Source organism: Propithecus coquereli, unplaced genomic scaffold (assembly GCF_000956105.1).
Source record: "Propithecus coquereli isolate 6110/MARCELLA unplaced genomic scaffold, Pcoq_1.0 Scaffold571, whole genome shotgun sequence".
NCBI classification, from domain to species: Eukaryota; Metazoa; Chordata; class Mammalia; order Primates; family Indriidae; genus Propithecus; species Propithecus coquereli.
The window spans coordinates 490,505-506,564 of record NW_012151630.1 but is presented as its reverse complement, the minus strand read 5'-3'; the positions used below and the strand labels follow the sequence as shown (position 1 = coordinate 506,564).

The 16,060-nt window shown below is 54.6% G+C and overlaps 1 protein-coding gene across 1 annotated transcript in view; it reads left to right on the top strand.

Annotated features, from left to right (window-relative positions):
- Positions 1 to 16,060, top strand: part of PTPRN2 (protein tyrosine phosphatase, receptor type, N polypeptide 2) — a 500,467-nt gene that overhangs the window by 41,464 nt on the left and 442,943 nt on the right. The window contains exon 2 of the mRNA XM_012658102.1: positions 14,564 to 14,666. Coding sequence (XP_012513556.1) covers positions 14,564 to 14,666 — 103 coding nt within the window. The remainder of the gene's footprint in view (positions 1 to 14,563; positions 14,667 to 16,060) is intronic.

Here is a 16,060-nt window from a genome sequence, read left to right as displayed (position 1 = left end):
AGTTGGCGGGAACGTGGACTGCACTGTGAGGAAGGAAGGAGAGAAGGGTGGGAACTTAGTGGAGACTGCTGCCTAGGAGGTACTTAGTACCTAGCGTATTCAGTACTTAGCCCTAAGTACCGACTGCCTAGGAGGTACTTAGTGCCTAGCATGTTCAGTACTTAGCCCTAAGTACCGACGGCTGCCTAGGCGGTACTTAGTACCTAGCATATTCAGTGCTTAGCACTAAGCACCGACGGCTGCCTAGGAGGTACTAAGTACTCAGTGGTGCTTGGTACTAAGGAGACACTGTGACTTAGGAATAACTTAGTACTCAGTGGTAGTTAGTACTGAGTCCTAAACAGAGTCCACAACTTGGGAGGTATTCTGCACTTAGTACTGAGCAGTACTCAGTACTTCACACTGAATAGTGCTACTGAGGGGCAGGTCCCGCCCTCTGTGTGGAGGGGCCCCGCCTGCAAGAAGCTGCTTCCTCCAGATCAGCCTCCTGCAGCTCCCAGAGTCCCCGCCGACTCCTTGGGTGGCCCTGAGATAGGGCGAGGCTGGGACCGCGTCCTGGCTCCACGGGACGGGCTGAGGACCGTGGTGCCAGCTCTCCCGAGTGTTTTCTTTTATGGTGCCGGACAGGCTCTCACTGCAGCGCTGGGACTTTTAGACCAATTCTCCAGGACGTCGTGCTCACACGGGAATCGTCATTCCTGGGATTGAAGGAGAAATACATAGGTGAGAAGCGCCACTGCTGAGCAGCGAAGTGATCCGTTCCTCCTGATTTGGGTAATCTGGGTGGGAAGACTGTCTTTGCTCCTTTCTCGGCCCTGAGCCTGACTCGCAGGAACGAAAGCTTAGCTGCTGTTTTCTGCTCCGACCAGAGTGGAGGGCGAAGATGTCTGAGCTGCACAGCTGGAACCTTCTAGCCTCAGCTTCCGGGGTGGCATGTTTTGTTTCCTAATTGACCTAACGTTACACCCCAAGAACTAGAAAAAGAACCAGCAAAGCCCAGAGTCAGTAGAAGGAAAGAAATAATAAGGACTAGAGCAGAATAAAATGGAACAGACTAGAAAAACAATAGAAATGATGGTCAAAACGAAGAGTGGGGTTTTTTTGAAGGGATAAGCACGGTTGACAAACCTTTAGCTGGACTAAGAAAAGAGGGGAGAAGACCCAGAGAAATAACATCCAAGTGAACGAGGAGAGGCCACCGCGGCAGCATGGAGATGGCGGGACCGTGAGCGGGGACTGGGGACAGTCATCTACCTGCAGTTGGGTGACTCAGAAGGGGGACGAGTTCCCGGACACTCACAACCCACCGGGACTGAATCACGAAGAATCAGAAAATCTGAACAGGCCCACAACGAGCAGGAGACCGAATCAGAATCAGAACCTTCCATCAAAGAGCAGCCTGACCCGCGGGCGTCACTGCGGGGTCCGGCCGGGCGGCGCGGAAGAGCCGACGCCCCTCCAATCACACGCCTCCCTGCAGAGGGGGGCACCTCCGCGCTGGTTTCGCGAGGCCAGCCCTGCCCCGGCCCCGCAGCCAGACCGGGCACCTGAGAGGGAGGCTGCGGCCCGGTGCCTGGTGAGCCCAGAGTTTTCTGAAAGTAGTTGGACGGTGTGTTTCCTCCCCACTCCGGGTCGCCGATTGGAACCTTTAGGGGAGGGGACTCTCCTCTGGTGAATGTCGCCGTTCTGCCCGCGTCCCGACTTCCGGTTCTCTCTGGCTGGAAAGGAGGAACCAAGAGGTCGCAGACGTCTGTGTCTGGGCAGACGAGCCTGCGAATGGGGACAGCGGAGCCGAGAGCAAGGCCGGGAGGGGGCGGCGGGGGCAGCGCGGACCTTTGCGTCTCCTGCCTCCCCCGGGGCCACCCTGGCGGCTCTGCCTGGGGCGAAGCTGCCCCTCAGGCCCAGTCAGACTCCACTGTGATGTGGAGACACGAAGCACGAGCGGGAAACAGGCCGCCGCAAGCAGAGCTGGCCGCGTGCACACGAGGACCCCCCTGCGCGACCACATACCGCGTAACCACGCAGGGCGGGAGATTTCAGACTCCAGCGTCGGTGGAACCGTGTGGTCCCTTCTCCTGGCCTGGTGCATGTTCTGGGAACACGAAGCCGCGACTTTACACAGATGTTCCAGAATATCTTCATACTCCGTCATCTCATGGGCAGGACTTTGAAGCTGCGACATCTCATGTCGGGAACGGCGAGAGGGTGGGTCTCAAAACCGATCTCCAGACTCAGGGAGGAGACGAGAAAACGGCGGAACGTTTCCCCCGTTCTGGTGCACTGAGCACAGAGACGGTAAAACCTGTAGGAAACGCGGTCGTCGCGGCTGAGTTTGGGGTGATTCGTGCTTCACAGTCTGTATCTGGGGATAGGAAAGACGTCAATCGAAGGTAAGGTCCGTCGGCAAACGTGTTCTGGAGGAGAATATTTGCTGGGCCTCAGAGAAGGGAGCACAACCTGGTCGGTGGAAGAATTTCTGAAACGTTATAATTGAGAAAACGTTCACGTTTCCCTTGTGAAGCTGGAGCTCAGGACCACGGCCACCCTCCCCGGGACCCGGGCCCGAGGGCACCTGCTCTGGGCGGCATTGCCCGGTCGGGACGAGGGTCCTGATGCAGTTCCCAGGCGCCACGCAGAGGCTGCAGCAGCCCCAGCCCGCCTGTGCTTCCCGTCCCTGCCCGCGGTCCTCCGACGGCCTTAGAATGAGGGTTTATCTCAGTTATTTGATGTATTTTCCTTCCTTGCTGCCAGCAAAACCTGCCTCCCCGGCGTGTCGTGTCCAACAGAACTTAAGACCCAGCATGCGCGGGGTTTGCCGGGATGCGGCTTTTGCCGTGAATATCGCCAGGTCTTGCTGATGTCGCACGCTGTCCTGGTCGTGTTTGGGTCTTTATTTGACAACAATGCACCTCATTCTTCTCCCTCCTCTCCACCTTCCTCCTCACGTTTATCTGAGAGACTCATTTGCTGGTTTTATGTTCTCGGGATCTGTTTCCTGTTTTCCACGTGTTCCCCACTGTCTTGCTGCGACCTGTCAACAGGAGAGAGAAGATGTTACTGAACCACTCCCCGCGGTCGTCAGAGACAAGAGCGCAAACCGGGAAACGGAGACAGTTTGCTCCGCGAGATGCTGTGCGTGAGCCCGTCTGACTCCGTGAGCCGTCGGGCGGCACTTTCTCCTCTTTCTGAGCCGGTAGGGGCGGTCCTGGGACCGCCGCGCCTCCTTCCCTGGAGGCTGGGAGTGGGGGCCGCCCGTCCACGCTCTCCCGTCTGCCCACCGCCTCCACCACCCCCGGATGTGCCACTGTCACTTCACCGGGAGAGGGCAGACGTCCCATCTCGGGCTGCGTCTGGAGGTGGGACGCGGTCATGGTTTGACAACCGCCTGGGCACTAGAGCGGCGGTCGAAGCGCACGCAGGGACGCGGCCCCACCTGACCGTCCCTGAGCTCTGAGAATGGAGGTCTGCGGTGGGCAGGGCCGCGGGGCACGGCCCAGAGTCACGCCGCGTGTCATCCCGCTGCCGTGGGAGGGGGGAGAAGGAGGCCGCACATTTTCCACCCTCCCGACGGTGGGGCGTGAGCCATCTGCGGCACGCGGCGTGCGGGCCGGGCCACTCCGCGAGGAGCCGGCCGTGGGCTGCCGCAGAGCGTCACATGCAGGAAGGAAGCTGACGTGATCCCTCCAGAGCGTGTGGAGCCAGGACGCCGGCCTCAGGGTCTCGGTCAGAACCAAGCCAAGTTGCTTCCTCTCCTTGGCACAGCTGGGGGCAGCCGGCGTGTTTTGCCCTCGAGAGGTTTCTGTCCCACCCGGCTGTTGGGACGTCACGCAGGAACGGCTGCTGCCTGAGCAGCCTCGGGAGGCCTGGGGTCCTTAGACATCACGGTGGCGCTGAGCCGGGTAGAATGAGGCTGTGGGGCCTCCACTGGGGTGAGGCCAGGCAGACCTGGGCTGGGCGTCGGCTGCCTGCCTGGCCACCCGCTCCCCTCCACGGCCCCGGGGGTTCCTGAAGCCACCTGCGCCCGCACCTCTCCTGTAGTCGGGAGACGAGGGCCAGCCCTTCCCCAGGGCTGCTCAGGTCTCCGCACCTCCGCTCGGCTTCTGTCCTCGCGGCTGCCATGGCACAGGGTCTCTGGTCTTGCCTCCTCTCCACGGGACTTGCTGCTCCAGACCTGGGGGCACCCTTGGTGCTGGTTCGGTCCGTCCCTGGGACCCGCTGGCTGCCGCGGGGCGTCAGTGCGGAGCTGCAGGCCGTGCCGCACTGCCCGGTCACCTGCTAGTCAGCAACAAAGTAATGGGGTTCCCAATTCGAGAACAAGAGGAAGAAACAGTTGAGAAGACCCGACATCTAAAATAAAATGAATTCTAACGAAGAGGATCTCTTGGGTGGTGCGGGGACCGAGAGTGCGGCTGGACGAGGAGGGGCCGTGACTGGGTGCGGAAGACGTGTACGGGGTGTGCAGGGCAGAGCAGAGCTTGTCACTGTGACTTTCTCGCTGTGCCCACGTCCCGCCACGTTGCGCTCTTGGTGCCAGAGTCCCCCCTTTATTCAAGCTGACGGATCTGCTCAGCCAGGAGGAGGGGCCGGAGGGGCTCCCCTGGTCCGTGAAACCAGCAGGTGGTGGCGGCCGCTCCAGGCCCAGCCACAGGGACAGAGGCCCCGGCGCTGAGCTCTCTAGATCCCGCGACCTTTTCTCCTAAGGACCGACACCGCGAGTCGTCTCCTCCAGTCAGAGCCAGACGTGGCCGGCAGGAGATTGGGGCCGGGGCTGGTGGGTCGCGGTGTGTGCCCCAGCCCTGCCAGGGATGACTGGCGCCCGGGGTGTGTCAGGAGAAGCTGGTGCAGGCGCAGCCTCGGAAACAGACACGCGCTTGCGCCTGTGCCGCAATGGCAGCTGCGGGCCGCTGAGGCCTTCTGTGGTTCTCTGTCGGGCTCAGCATGCACCAGGGCACACGCGTGGGGGGCATTTAAGGAAGTCCCCAGACTTGAGGGCAGATCCCACCAAGTGTGCGTTTCCTGCACCCCCAGGCAGCTTTGCCTCCGCCCGAGGGCTTGAGGGCCAGTGGTGCCACCCGCGTCCCTGGGCACCTGCCTAGGAGCAGCTTGTGGACAGGCCTGGGGTCGGCGAGTGCGTGTGTGAGGTGGCTGGAGAGCAGCGGCCTCATCGCAGCTCACTGCAGCCTCGAACTCCTGGGCTCAAGCGATCCTCCTGCCTCAGCCTCCCGAGTAGCTGGGACTGCAGGCACGAGCCACCACACCCAGCTGATTTTTGTAACTTTTGTAGACGTGGGGTCTCGCTCTTGCTCAGGCTGGTTTTGAACCCCTGGCCTTAAGCGATCCTCCTGCCTTGGCCTCCCAGAGTTACCAGCTATCTCTTGATAGGTTTCTGTCACTATTATGGTTTGGATAGCGTTGTCTTTTAGATGCCACGTGACAGTTGCGTGTGGACTGCACATGGCATGACAGCACTCACGCATGCTGGGCCTGCCTGTGGACTGACTTTGATCAGTGGATTTTACACCTTCAAGTGTGTTCTGTGTGCCCTTGTGTGTCTTTTTTTTTCAGACTGGAGAACACCCCGTAGCCTTTCTTATAAGATGGGCCGAGCGGTACACTCAGCTTTTGTTACTCTGGGGGCGACTTCCTCTTCCACCTCTGAAGGAGAGCTTTGCTGGATATGACACTTTGGGATGGAAGTTTTTTCTTTCAGTACTTTGAAGATGTCGTTGGCCCCTCCTGCCTGGGGTTCCAGGACGAGGGCTGTTGCCACGTCGGCTGCGGCTCCTTCGCGTGGCACCTGCCCCTACTCTCCTGTTACTTCGAGGTCCACCATTGCGCTTGACTTTGGGGGTTCGATCACCACGGGCCTCGGGGCGGTGTGAGTGGGCTGGATCCATTCGGTGTTCCCTGACCTTCCTGGACCTGGGTGTTTGCACCTTTCGCGTATTTGGGGACGTTTTCTGTTGTTATTCCTCTGAACAAGCTTTCTGCTCAGTGCTTTTACTAACTTCCTCCTAAACATGCGTAATTCTTAGATTTGGTCTTTGGGGTGATCTTCTGTTTCTCGTAGGTGATCTTTGTTCTTTTTCATTCTTTTTTCTCCTCCGTGTATTTTCGAGCAGCTTGTCTTCACGCTCACGGGTTCCTTCCTCTGCTTGGTGCATTCTTCTGCTGAGAATCTTTCAGTTCAGCAAATGTATTTCTCAGTTCTAAGATCCCTGTTTGATTTTTCTTTATTATTTCAATCTCCTTATTAAATTATCTGATAAATTTCTGAATTGCTTTTCCGTATTGTCTATGAGATCACTGAGCTTCCTTAAAGCCGCTGTTCTGTGTCCTTGGTCAGAGAGCCGACATGTCAGGTCTCCTTGGGGTTCGTCACCAGTTCCCTCCTTGGTCCGTTCGGGGGGTCCTGGCTCCCGTGTGCTGTGCTGCTCACGGATGTGCACCTCCGTCTTCCCATTTGAGCGTTAGTTGGTTTTCCAGTCTTGTCTGCCTGGTCTGTTCGGGGTTTTAATGGTGTGCTGTCTTAGACACTCTTTGTAATTCACCTGCTTAATTCCTTTCCCCTCCAGCCCACCGCCGCCTTTCCAGCACGAGATGGCGCCTGCAGCCCAGGTTGCCTCCGCTCTGGAACCCGTCCCAGGTCTGCTCGTGGGGTGGGGACGTCCCAGACGGCCACCTGGGCAGTGGGGGAGGGCGGCTGGGGCTCGTGCCCAGGGACCTGGGAGCAAACCTCCTGCAGCCTGGGGCTGCTGGACGTCCACTGTGATTTGTGTCCCCCGTGGCTGAGCTGCAGAGCAGTTTCCAGGGCTGGGAAGGGATGGCGTCCCCCCTGCGCCTTGTCCCTGGCTGTCCTTGCCACAGGCACTCCCGGTGCCGCCTGTGGGTGGAGGCGGGGACAGGTCTCTGCCGGGGATCCCAGGATGGCGGGAAGCTGGGTGTCCATGGTGACCTCACTTTCCCAGTGTAGAAACCGTGAGTCGGGGCATTTTCTACATCTGTGGTGCCAGGCAGGTGGGAGGAGCGTCATGGATGTGGAGTCGGATTCTCTCACCGTCTGCCTGGAGTTTTTTCACTTCCCTGTGGCCCCAGGACCCGTCTCGTCCTGTCTGAGTTCTCAGATGTTGCTGGTGACCATCCCAGCTCTGCATGTACCTCCGTGTTCTGCGTGGGAGCACAGCCAGCGTGCCCACATCAACGCTTTGGGGCTGGACGTCTCCGCACTAGACTTTTTTTTTTTTTTTGAGACAGAGTCTCACTGTGTTGCCTGGGCTAGAGTGCCGTGGCATCATCCTAGCTCACAGCAACCTCCAACTCCTGGGCTCAAGCAATCCTACTGCCTCAGCCTCCCGAGTAGCTGGGACTACAGGCACTCGCCACCATGCCCGGCTAATTTTTTTCTATATATTTTTAGTTGTCCGATTAATTTCTTTCTATTTTTAGTAGAGACAGGGTCTCGCTCTTGCTCAGGCTGGTCTCGAACTCCTGAGCTCAAACCATCCGCCCGCCTCGGCCTCCCAGAGAGCTAGGATTACAGGCGTGAGCCACCGCGCCCGGCCCGCACTAGACTTTTAAAAACAAGTATACTGGAATACGAGACGCATCAGTGTAAAATAGTCTCTTTTTAAAGATTTCAGCTTGGAAAGATGTCTGCTATTGCTCAGATAATTTTGACATTCTTTTTTGGGATCTTCCTTCCACAACCTGGCACAGGGCGACCTCTGGACAGTCCCAGGAATGGTGAACATTTCGAAATCTCTTTGAAAGTCGACGTGAGGAATGTGCCATGGTATTTGGTACCAGGTACCAAAGCTGTTTGGTGAACAAGTTATTTATGTCCCAGTCAGTAAACAAGTTATCACACTGTCTTCAATGTGAAAATGCAGTTTGAATGTATAAAAACAAGACTGATCTCTTATCTAGTTTTTAAACTATCTTCACAAACATTTTCTAAAGAGGCATAAAAATATCCTGAACACGGTACCACTCTGAACGCGTGTCCAGCTTTCGGAAGTCTCGGATGCGCAGTTCCAGTGTGACGTACAGATAACGCCTTAACTGCTGTACAGCGCTGCTCTGAATGTCTCCGCGGGCTCTGAGAACGTGAGCTGATACCGTCTGGGGCCTCTGTGCTGGTCCCCACTCGGTCCGCCCTGGGGCGAAACTGTGGCCGTCTCCTCTGATCGCAAGGACAGCCCACTGGCCGTGATCTGTTCCACGTCGTCTTTCAGCGAAACGTCTCCACGTACAAAGCCGTTGTCTTTCTGTGCGGGACCGTGTGTAGCGTGTCCTGTCTTTACTTGGTGATGGCGGGTCAAGTTGTACGTTCATCTTCTGTGAAGAGAGTTCATTGCTCATTAGTGTCACTTTGTTGTCATTTATTAATGTAACCATGTACTCCCTTCATAGGACCCGGACCCTGCAAAGCCGACCGAGGCGTCTCCTGGCACCCCCTGCTCCCGACACCCCCTGTTCCCAGGTCCCCCTGCTCCCGGGTCCCCTGCTCCTGGCACCTCCTGCTCCCGACACCCCCTGTTCCCAGGTCCCCTGCTCCCGACACCTCCTGCTCCCGGGTCCTCCCCCCCGGGGCCCTCCTCAGTCGGTCACATTTCGACCCTGACCTTGTCCACAGTTCGAAAACAGCCTTCCATTTGCAGCCGCCCCCTGGGTAAAATAAACGCATGAAGATTTCATTCTGGTTCTCGTCACTCTGATTTATCTCCCAACATCATCAGGTTTGAAATAAACAACTCCTGTCTGTCACCCTTGAAGATAACTCTCTTTTCCTGGCTCTTCAGCGCACGACCTTGGGCCGTCTTTCTGGACTTGTGATTTTTCTCCTCTGCTCAGCGCCTCTCCCTTCTTACTCTTCTCCCAAAGCTGGTGGAGGATTCACCCGCCCTCTGACAGATCCCCCTTCTCCATCTCCTCTCTCTCCTCCCAGTGACCTGTCCCGCATTCTCCCTCCCAGCGTCCACTCTGGTGACAGGTGCCTCGCCTGGCGGTCGGTCACCCTCAGCCCCGGCATCTGCTCCCCGCCTGTCTGCCCCTCAGCCGGCCCCTCTCCCCAGGGCCTGGCACCTGGCTGCCACGTGTTTGGAACTGCAGGCCATGACCCTTAACGATCACGAAAGAGTTTTAGGGTGTTGCAGCCAGAAATTTTAAAAAGTGGAACATAGGAGGATAAATATAATAAAACAGGACAGACTGGAACGTGGCCCTCCGAGCGACAGGGGCAGGGGTGGCAGGGGGACTCCGCGTGTCTCCCCTGGGCCTCGCGTTAGGAGGTGCGTCTTCCCCTTGGATTCTGCCAGGGAAAGTCTGACGGCCCCTGTCTTAGTCCCTCCTCCTCGGCCCGCACTGTTTCCGCCCCGCGTTCCCCCGGCCTGCTTGTTGACTCACTGCGCGGACAGCGGCCCCCACGCTCGCCGCTTCCTGTGTCTCACCTGCCTCCGTCCTGCAGGGACACGCTCTGCGGAAGAAACAGACGCAGTCCCCCCAGAAAGCTGAGGGTTCCTGGTCCTCCTCCTTTGACATCTCCTGTTTTTTCCGGCGACCCAGCCAGTGTGCCTCGCGGTGAACCTCGACCCCTGCTCTCCTTTGCCCCGTACAGAACTGGCGCTTAGTGGGGACCTGAGGTTGCTGTGAGCTGGGCCGACGCCACGGCACTCCAGCCCAGGTGACAGAGCGAGACTGTCTCAAAAAAAAAAAAATTTATGTGTATAGAGTCGTTTATTGCCGTATCGTCCTTCGACATCTCTGTAGTGATAGCCCTTGTTTCGTTAATTGTGTCGGTAATTCACGGCTTCTCTTTTGTCTTCTTTGTTGGTCTTGCTGGAGGTTTGTCAATTTTACTGATCTTTTCAAGAAGTCAGCTCTCATTGTCATTGATTTTCTTCTATTTTCTGACTTAAATTTCATTGATTTATTATTTCCTTTCTACGTGCTTTGGGTTTAGTTTGCACTACTTTTTATAGATTCTTGATGTGGGAATTTAGGTTATTGATTTGAGACTTTTTCTTAACGTAAGCATTTAGTGTTAAGAATTTCATGTTTTAATCATGTGCCACAAATTCTGATGTGCTGTGTTTCTGTTTTCCTTAAGTTTAATGTACTCCACAGCTTTTCTTTGACCCGTGATTACTTAGAAATGCATTTAATTTCCAAACGTTTGGGGATTTTCCCATCATCTTCCTGTTGTTGGTTTCTAGCCCAGCTCCCTGCGAGTAGAGGACTCTGGATGATTCCAACTTTGTGAGGTTTGTCGTCCGGCCGGGGTGGGGTCCGTCCTGGCCTGTGCTCCGGAGCAGTCAGAGAGAACGTTCGCTCTGCCCTTGTTGGGAAGAGGGTTCCACTGAGGATGTTGCTGAATTCTTCTCTGTCACTCCTGATTTTCTGTTTAGTTATTTCAGTTGCTAAGAACGTGACGTTGAAACTTTGCTTGTAATCGTGGGTTTGTCTCTTCCTCCTTCGGCTCTGTTGTTCGGCGTGTGCGTGTCCAGGATCGCTGGGCCTGTTGGTTGAGTGACCCTGCGTCACGTGTAGTTCTCCCCCCTGCAGATAATTCCCTTCACCCTGAATATGAAGTTACCTGGTACGAATACGGCCATCGCGGCTGTCCTTTGATTGCTGCTCGCATGATGTGTTTTTCCCTTTTTTTACTTTCCTTCCTACTGTAGCATCGTATTTGACGTGAACTCCACCTAGACGGCACACAGCTAAGTCTTTTTTCTTCAAGTCCACTCGGCCAATGTCTGTGTTTTCGCTGGTATATTAAGCCCATTTATGTTTAATGTCATCATTGGTATATTAGGGCTAACATCTCTCATTTTATTTTTTGTTTTCTGCGTGTTCTCTATTTTCTACCTGTTCTCTATTTTCTTGTTTCTTTGTTTTTTCCTCCCTTCCTGTGAGTTACTTTAACACTTTCTGAAATCCATTGTAATTTATCTACAGTGTTTGTGAGCACCTTTCATTTCGTGGTTGCTCTAGACGTGACGTCACGTGTGCATCTGCGTAACTTGTCACGGTTTGTTGGCGTCAGCGTTTTTCCAGTTTGGATGAAATTTGGAACTTTATATCTCCTTTATGGCACTTGGCCTCCCTCGTTTACAACGTGACTGTTTCAGTGTTTTCTGTACCTGCATTTAGAGGGACGTCTGGGGGTGTCGTGTTTGGTCCCCGTCGACGTGAAGCCCGAGAGAGGAGCGCGTCCCCGCCCTGTGCTCTTTCTTCCCTCACGGCGTCCCAAGGTTCCTTCTTTTGTGTTTCCTTTAGATTTAGAGAGGCCCATCTGGCAGTTCCTTCAGAGTTGGTCTTCTGGTGAAAGACTCTCATTCTTCCTTTCTCTGAGAATATCTGATTTTTCTTTCCTTCCTGCAGGACGTTTGCCTTGGGTGTCTGCGTGGCCAGATTTGCAGGATTCTGGGCTGACAGTTCTTCTCCTTCAGCACTTGGAGAGCTGAGCCTCCCGGTGGCCTCCACGGTTCTGATGAGAAATCCTGTCACATGAGCCTGTTTCCCTCATAGGTGTCACTTTGCTCTGGCTGCTTTCAAGGTTTTTTCTTTGTAGGTTTTCAGAAGCCTAATTATTAGGTGTCTTGGAGGAGATTTGGGTCTATTCTGTTTGGGGTGTGCTCAGCTTCTTACATTGTTGGGTCTATGTCTCTTGCCAAAATAGAGAAAGGTTCGGCCATTATTTTTCTGAGTACCTTTTCAGACTGTCTTCTTTCTCCTCTCCTTTTGAGATTCTTGGTGCGAACGGTAGACCTTTGGCTACAGCCCACAGTCCCTGAGACTCATTCTTTTTTGGCTGTTTTCTCCCTGTTGCTGCGGTTGGGTGTCAGCTCCTGTCGTTCTGCCTCTAGCTCACTGGTCTCTCCACCCTTCCGTTACCTGCATTCACGGAGCCGTTTATTTGGCTTATTGCATTTTTGTTACAAAGTTTCCATTTGGTTTTTGTTTACAGTGTCTATTTATTTGCCAAGACTTTCTGGTTTTCGCTTGTTTCAGTGTGTTCGTAATTGCGCACTGAAGCGTTCGCCAGACAATCACGACGTCTCACCATCCGGCGTTGGTGTCTGTGGGTTCTCTTCTCCGTTCTTTTGCGATCGTCCTTGTTATTGGTATGAACAATGATTTCCTATTGAACCTGGACATTTTAATATTATATCACAAGACTCTGGATCTTGTTGAAACCTTGCATTTTAACTGCCGCTGCTTTGCCAGGGTGAGAGGTGGGGGGCCTCCTTGTCACTGGCAGGTGGGGACAGAAGTCTGAGCTCTGTCAGTACCTAAGAGCGGGGCCTTCCCCTCATGCTGGTGCCAACTCCCCAGGGGTCTCCCCTGACACCGTGGGGGTCAGCAACCACCACCTGCTGGGTTGGGAATGCCACACTGCGGCTTCCTGGAGGAGGGTGTCCAGGCCCCCGTGGCCTCTGCCAGCAGGGTCGGGAGGGGCTGTACTTTTTCCATGGTGCTTGGCTGGAGTAGAGCTCTTTAGTCTGAAATCCATCTTGTCTTGTTGAGCGTCTCCTGTCTTTGCCATCTGCGCAGAGATGGCCTCAGGTGGGTGTTTCTGTCTGACCTGGTATTTCCGGGAGTCTGCTTCGCCCCCAGGTCTGGGTGTATGAGGCGAAGAGAAGATCTGGAGCTCACGCCGGCATTCTTCGGTCGGCCTTCTCTCTCCGCCCTTCCGGGTCTCGTGCCTATTTCACGTGTGTCCAGAGTTTCTAGCTGCACCAAGTGGGAGGAGTATGGAAAAGTGCATCTTCTCTGTCTTTCTGGAAGCTGAGTCTTTCTTCCTAGGGTTTTATTCCCCCAGGATGTGCCCTGGAGAGAAGTTCACAGGGAATGTTTAAACCCTCAGATCTACGCGTTCCTTGGTTTGTTTGTTATATCCCAAAACACAGATCCTTCCCGCTCCCAGGAAAGCGTGGAGATGTGGGCTGCAGAGCAGGGGTCCTCCTGGGGCTGCGCGGTCCAGGCGCCCCTGTGCATCAGACGCCTGCTGCTCTGGAGGGGCCGAGCCCCCCACAGGCCCGGGAACCGGCGTAGCTCAGACCTTTGTGCTCCATAGGTAAGAAATATCACTGAATTTCAGTTGTTTACATTTTAAAAATAGACTTTTTTTCATGAGAGTGTCCCTTTGTGCTCAATTTGCTGTTTCCTGATGAATGTTAGTCTTAAGGCCACCCTTTTGGCGTGGCATGGTTAGAATACGCCTGTTTTCTAAATCCGTGCTGCTGGGCACGGTGCTAACGCCGATTGCGCCTCCTCCTGGGCGTGGACAGCGATGCCACACGCACACGCATCAGAGAGGGTGTCTAGGCTGCCGGGCAGACGGAAGGGACTTGCTCATTGTTACGCACATTTGACCTGAGAAAGGGCGGCAGTGACCGTGGGGCCCCATCTCTAAACGTCACGTCCAAACAGAGCTGCTTAGAACAAGTTGGGGATCGTCCTGTTGGGTGAATTTTCCCAGCAACTTCCACGATGGGTGACACCATCAAGCCGTTTCAGATTTAGAAATATGCCAACTGTTTGCATCTTGCCATCTGTAAAATTAAAAATTTAGATTTGCATTTGAAAAAAATACCGAAGCGTGTTCATGAAGGTGGCCTAGACCTACTGAACTCTTTTAATTCCACCCAGAATACATGGTTCTCAGCAAGTTCTGGACTTCCTTACACCACACACACACACACACACACACACACACACACACACACACACGGCACAGAGCCTCCTGATTTGAAGATTTTGGTAATGTGTTTTTGTACAAGGCATAAAAATATATCACTGTAATTACATGATATTTAGTGATTAGATAATTATGGATAATTGCACAGGGTAGTTCTAAGTGCTAAAGTGTTACCATAAGATCTAAAATGTACAAATTGCATAATAATTATTCTTGGGTGTTATTTGGTGATTCTGAGCATAATTATCATGTGATCCACAGTGCATGTAATTAATGCATAATCACATGGATTTTGCCTTCATAACGGCTTCACCCTTGTTATAAAGCTCTTTGTCATAACATTTGAGCAAAAACACAATGTAATTGGCTTCCGGATACAGCACATTAAGCCTTGGTAATCGCCTTCACGGCAACAATATCCCTCGTCCCATTCCGAACGCTGCTCTTACGTGAGGCCGGGTGAGGAAGAGCACGTCACTGGGAGGCGTTGGCCGGCAGGAGCCATGGCGGCAGGGTGGCGCGTGAATGTGTGCGCAGTGGTGAGGAGTGTCTTTGCTGTGGCCAAACCCGTCCACGTGGAGGAGTTTCCACCCTTCCCACTGGCGTGAAATCTCTTCCAGCGGAAGTGTGGGGTGAGGCTCCCGGCTGCGCAGCCCTGGCCAGCGCCGCGAAGCCTGTGTCACAATGTCGCAGAGCGTCGTCATCTTCCTGGTCCACGAGTTTCCAAAGGCTTCTGGGCTTGTGTCGGGAGAAGCTCTGATTGACGCCCGTGAGAGGGAGCCTTGGCTTGCTGATGGCGTCGGCAGCTTGATGCTGAAATGCGATTTCGATGACAGTTTTCACAACTTTCCCCCACAGGTTTCACGTGGCAGGACGAGTATGCCCAGTACGTGATGGCCCAGGAGCTCGCAAACCTCCCCAGATCCTACCCACGGCGTCCTGAAGCATCCGCCCTGGCCAGGTGAGTGTGGCCTCGTTTGTGCCCTTGCTCCCAGGCACGTCCGCGTCCAGCAAGCCTGTTGGTTTTCTGTTTGCTTTAATGTGGCAAAGCCCCCGGCCCGTCTTTCTGGTGTTAGAAGCGTCGGGACGTCGGTGTCTGTGGGAAGGGATCAGGGCTTCCTCTCTCCACCGTGTCCCAGCCCAGAGAGGATGACCTTGGCACATCCTCCAGTGAGGTACCGTTTTCACTGAGAGACTTTTTGTGGCCCAGGGATCCCCCCATTCCCATGAGACCCTTAGAAAAATCCTCCTTTTCAGAGCCTTGGTTGATACTGAGAGGTCACGAATTCTCAGTTCTCAGTGAGAAATTGTGTTCACTTTAGTGCAAAAAGCAGAATTAAACCATGAAATCCTTGGCTTCTCTGTCCCAGAGCAGCAGCCGGTACTGAGCTAAAGATTTTGCTCTGTACAGTCTCATGGCACCTCCTGCGACCCCTGGCAATTGCCAGCGTCCTGCCCGTCCTCGCGGAGAGGGATGAGACACAGCGAAGCTGACAGGTGAATCTGAGGACAGACCACGGTGAGAGTGCTGAGGTCATCCGACTCGTGGGCCATCGTGCCATTTTTCATGCTTAAAAAACAAACGTGAGGGGATCTTTCCTAAAGGTTTAGTTTTGCAAAGCCCATTTTTCCCAGAGAGAGAATATTCTAGAACCATTGCCTTCAGGTAGACAAATTCACATAACACAAAAATTTAGATATCTGCTTTCGCACCCACGTCCGCCTGCAGGGCGGCAGCCTAGTCCTGGTGGCGTCACGTCTGTGTCCTTCCAGGGCCATGAGGCTGGGCACGGGCTCCGTCCCTGGCACGTGGCACACGCCTGAGGGTGGGGACCGTGTCTTTGCTCTCCTCGTGCCCGGGATGCCGGCCCTTACTGCCTTCTGCGTTGAGGAGACCTGCTGTCATTGTCTGTAGGTGTGTGTAGGACTTTTTTGTAAAAAACAAAACAAAACAAAAACCCACCGAAGCGTTCTCAGCTTGAGCTGTCTTGGATGTGTTCACACGGCTCACTGCCTTGGGTCACGCTTGCGGGGCTGCGGTGCGCCGTCCCGCGTGACCTTGAACTCCAGGCCAGGGCTGGACGGGCAGCCCCCGGAGAGCTGAGAGCGGAGGGGAGGGAGAACGGGGAACGCCACAAAGGAATGATCCCGCGTACTCATGGGACACGCAGGGGACGCAGCAGTGGCCGCCACACGCCAGGAGGAAAGCGTGTCACCAGCAGAGCCAGAGAGAAACTTCCTCTGGAAACGGGGCCGGGGCCATTCGGGAGACCCTGGAGCAGCCTTTGGAACAGCATCGAGTATGGTCGTTAACAAAAATTGGCAGTTTTTTTTTTTTTTTTTTTTTGAGACAGA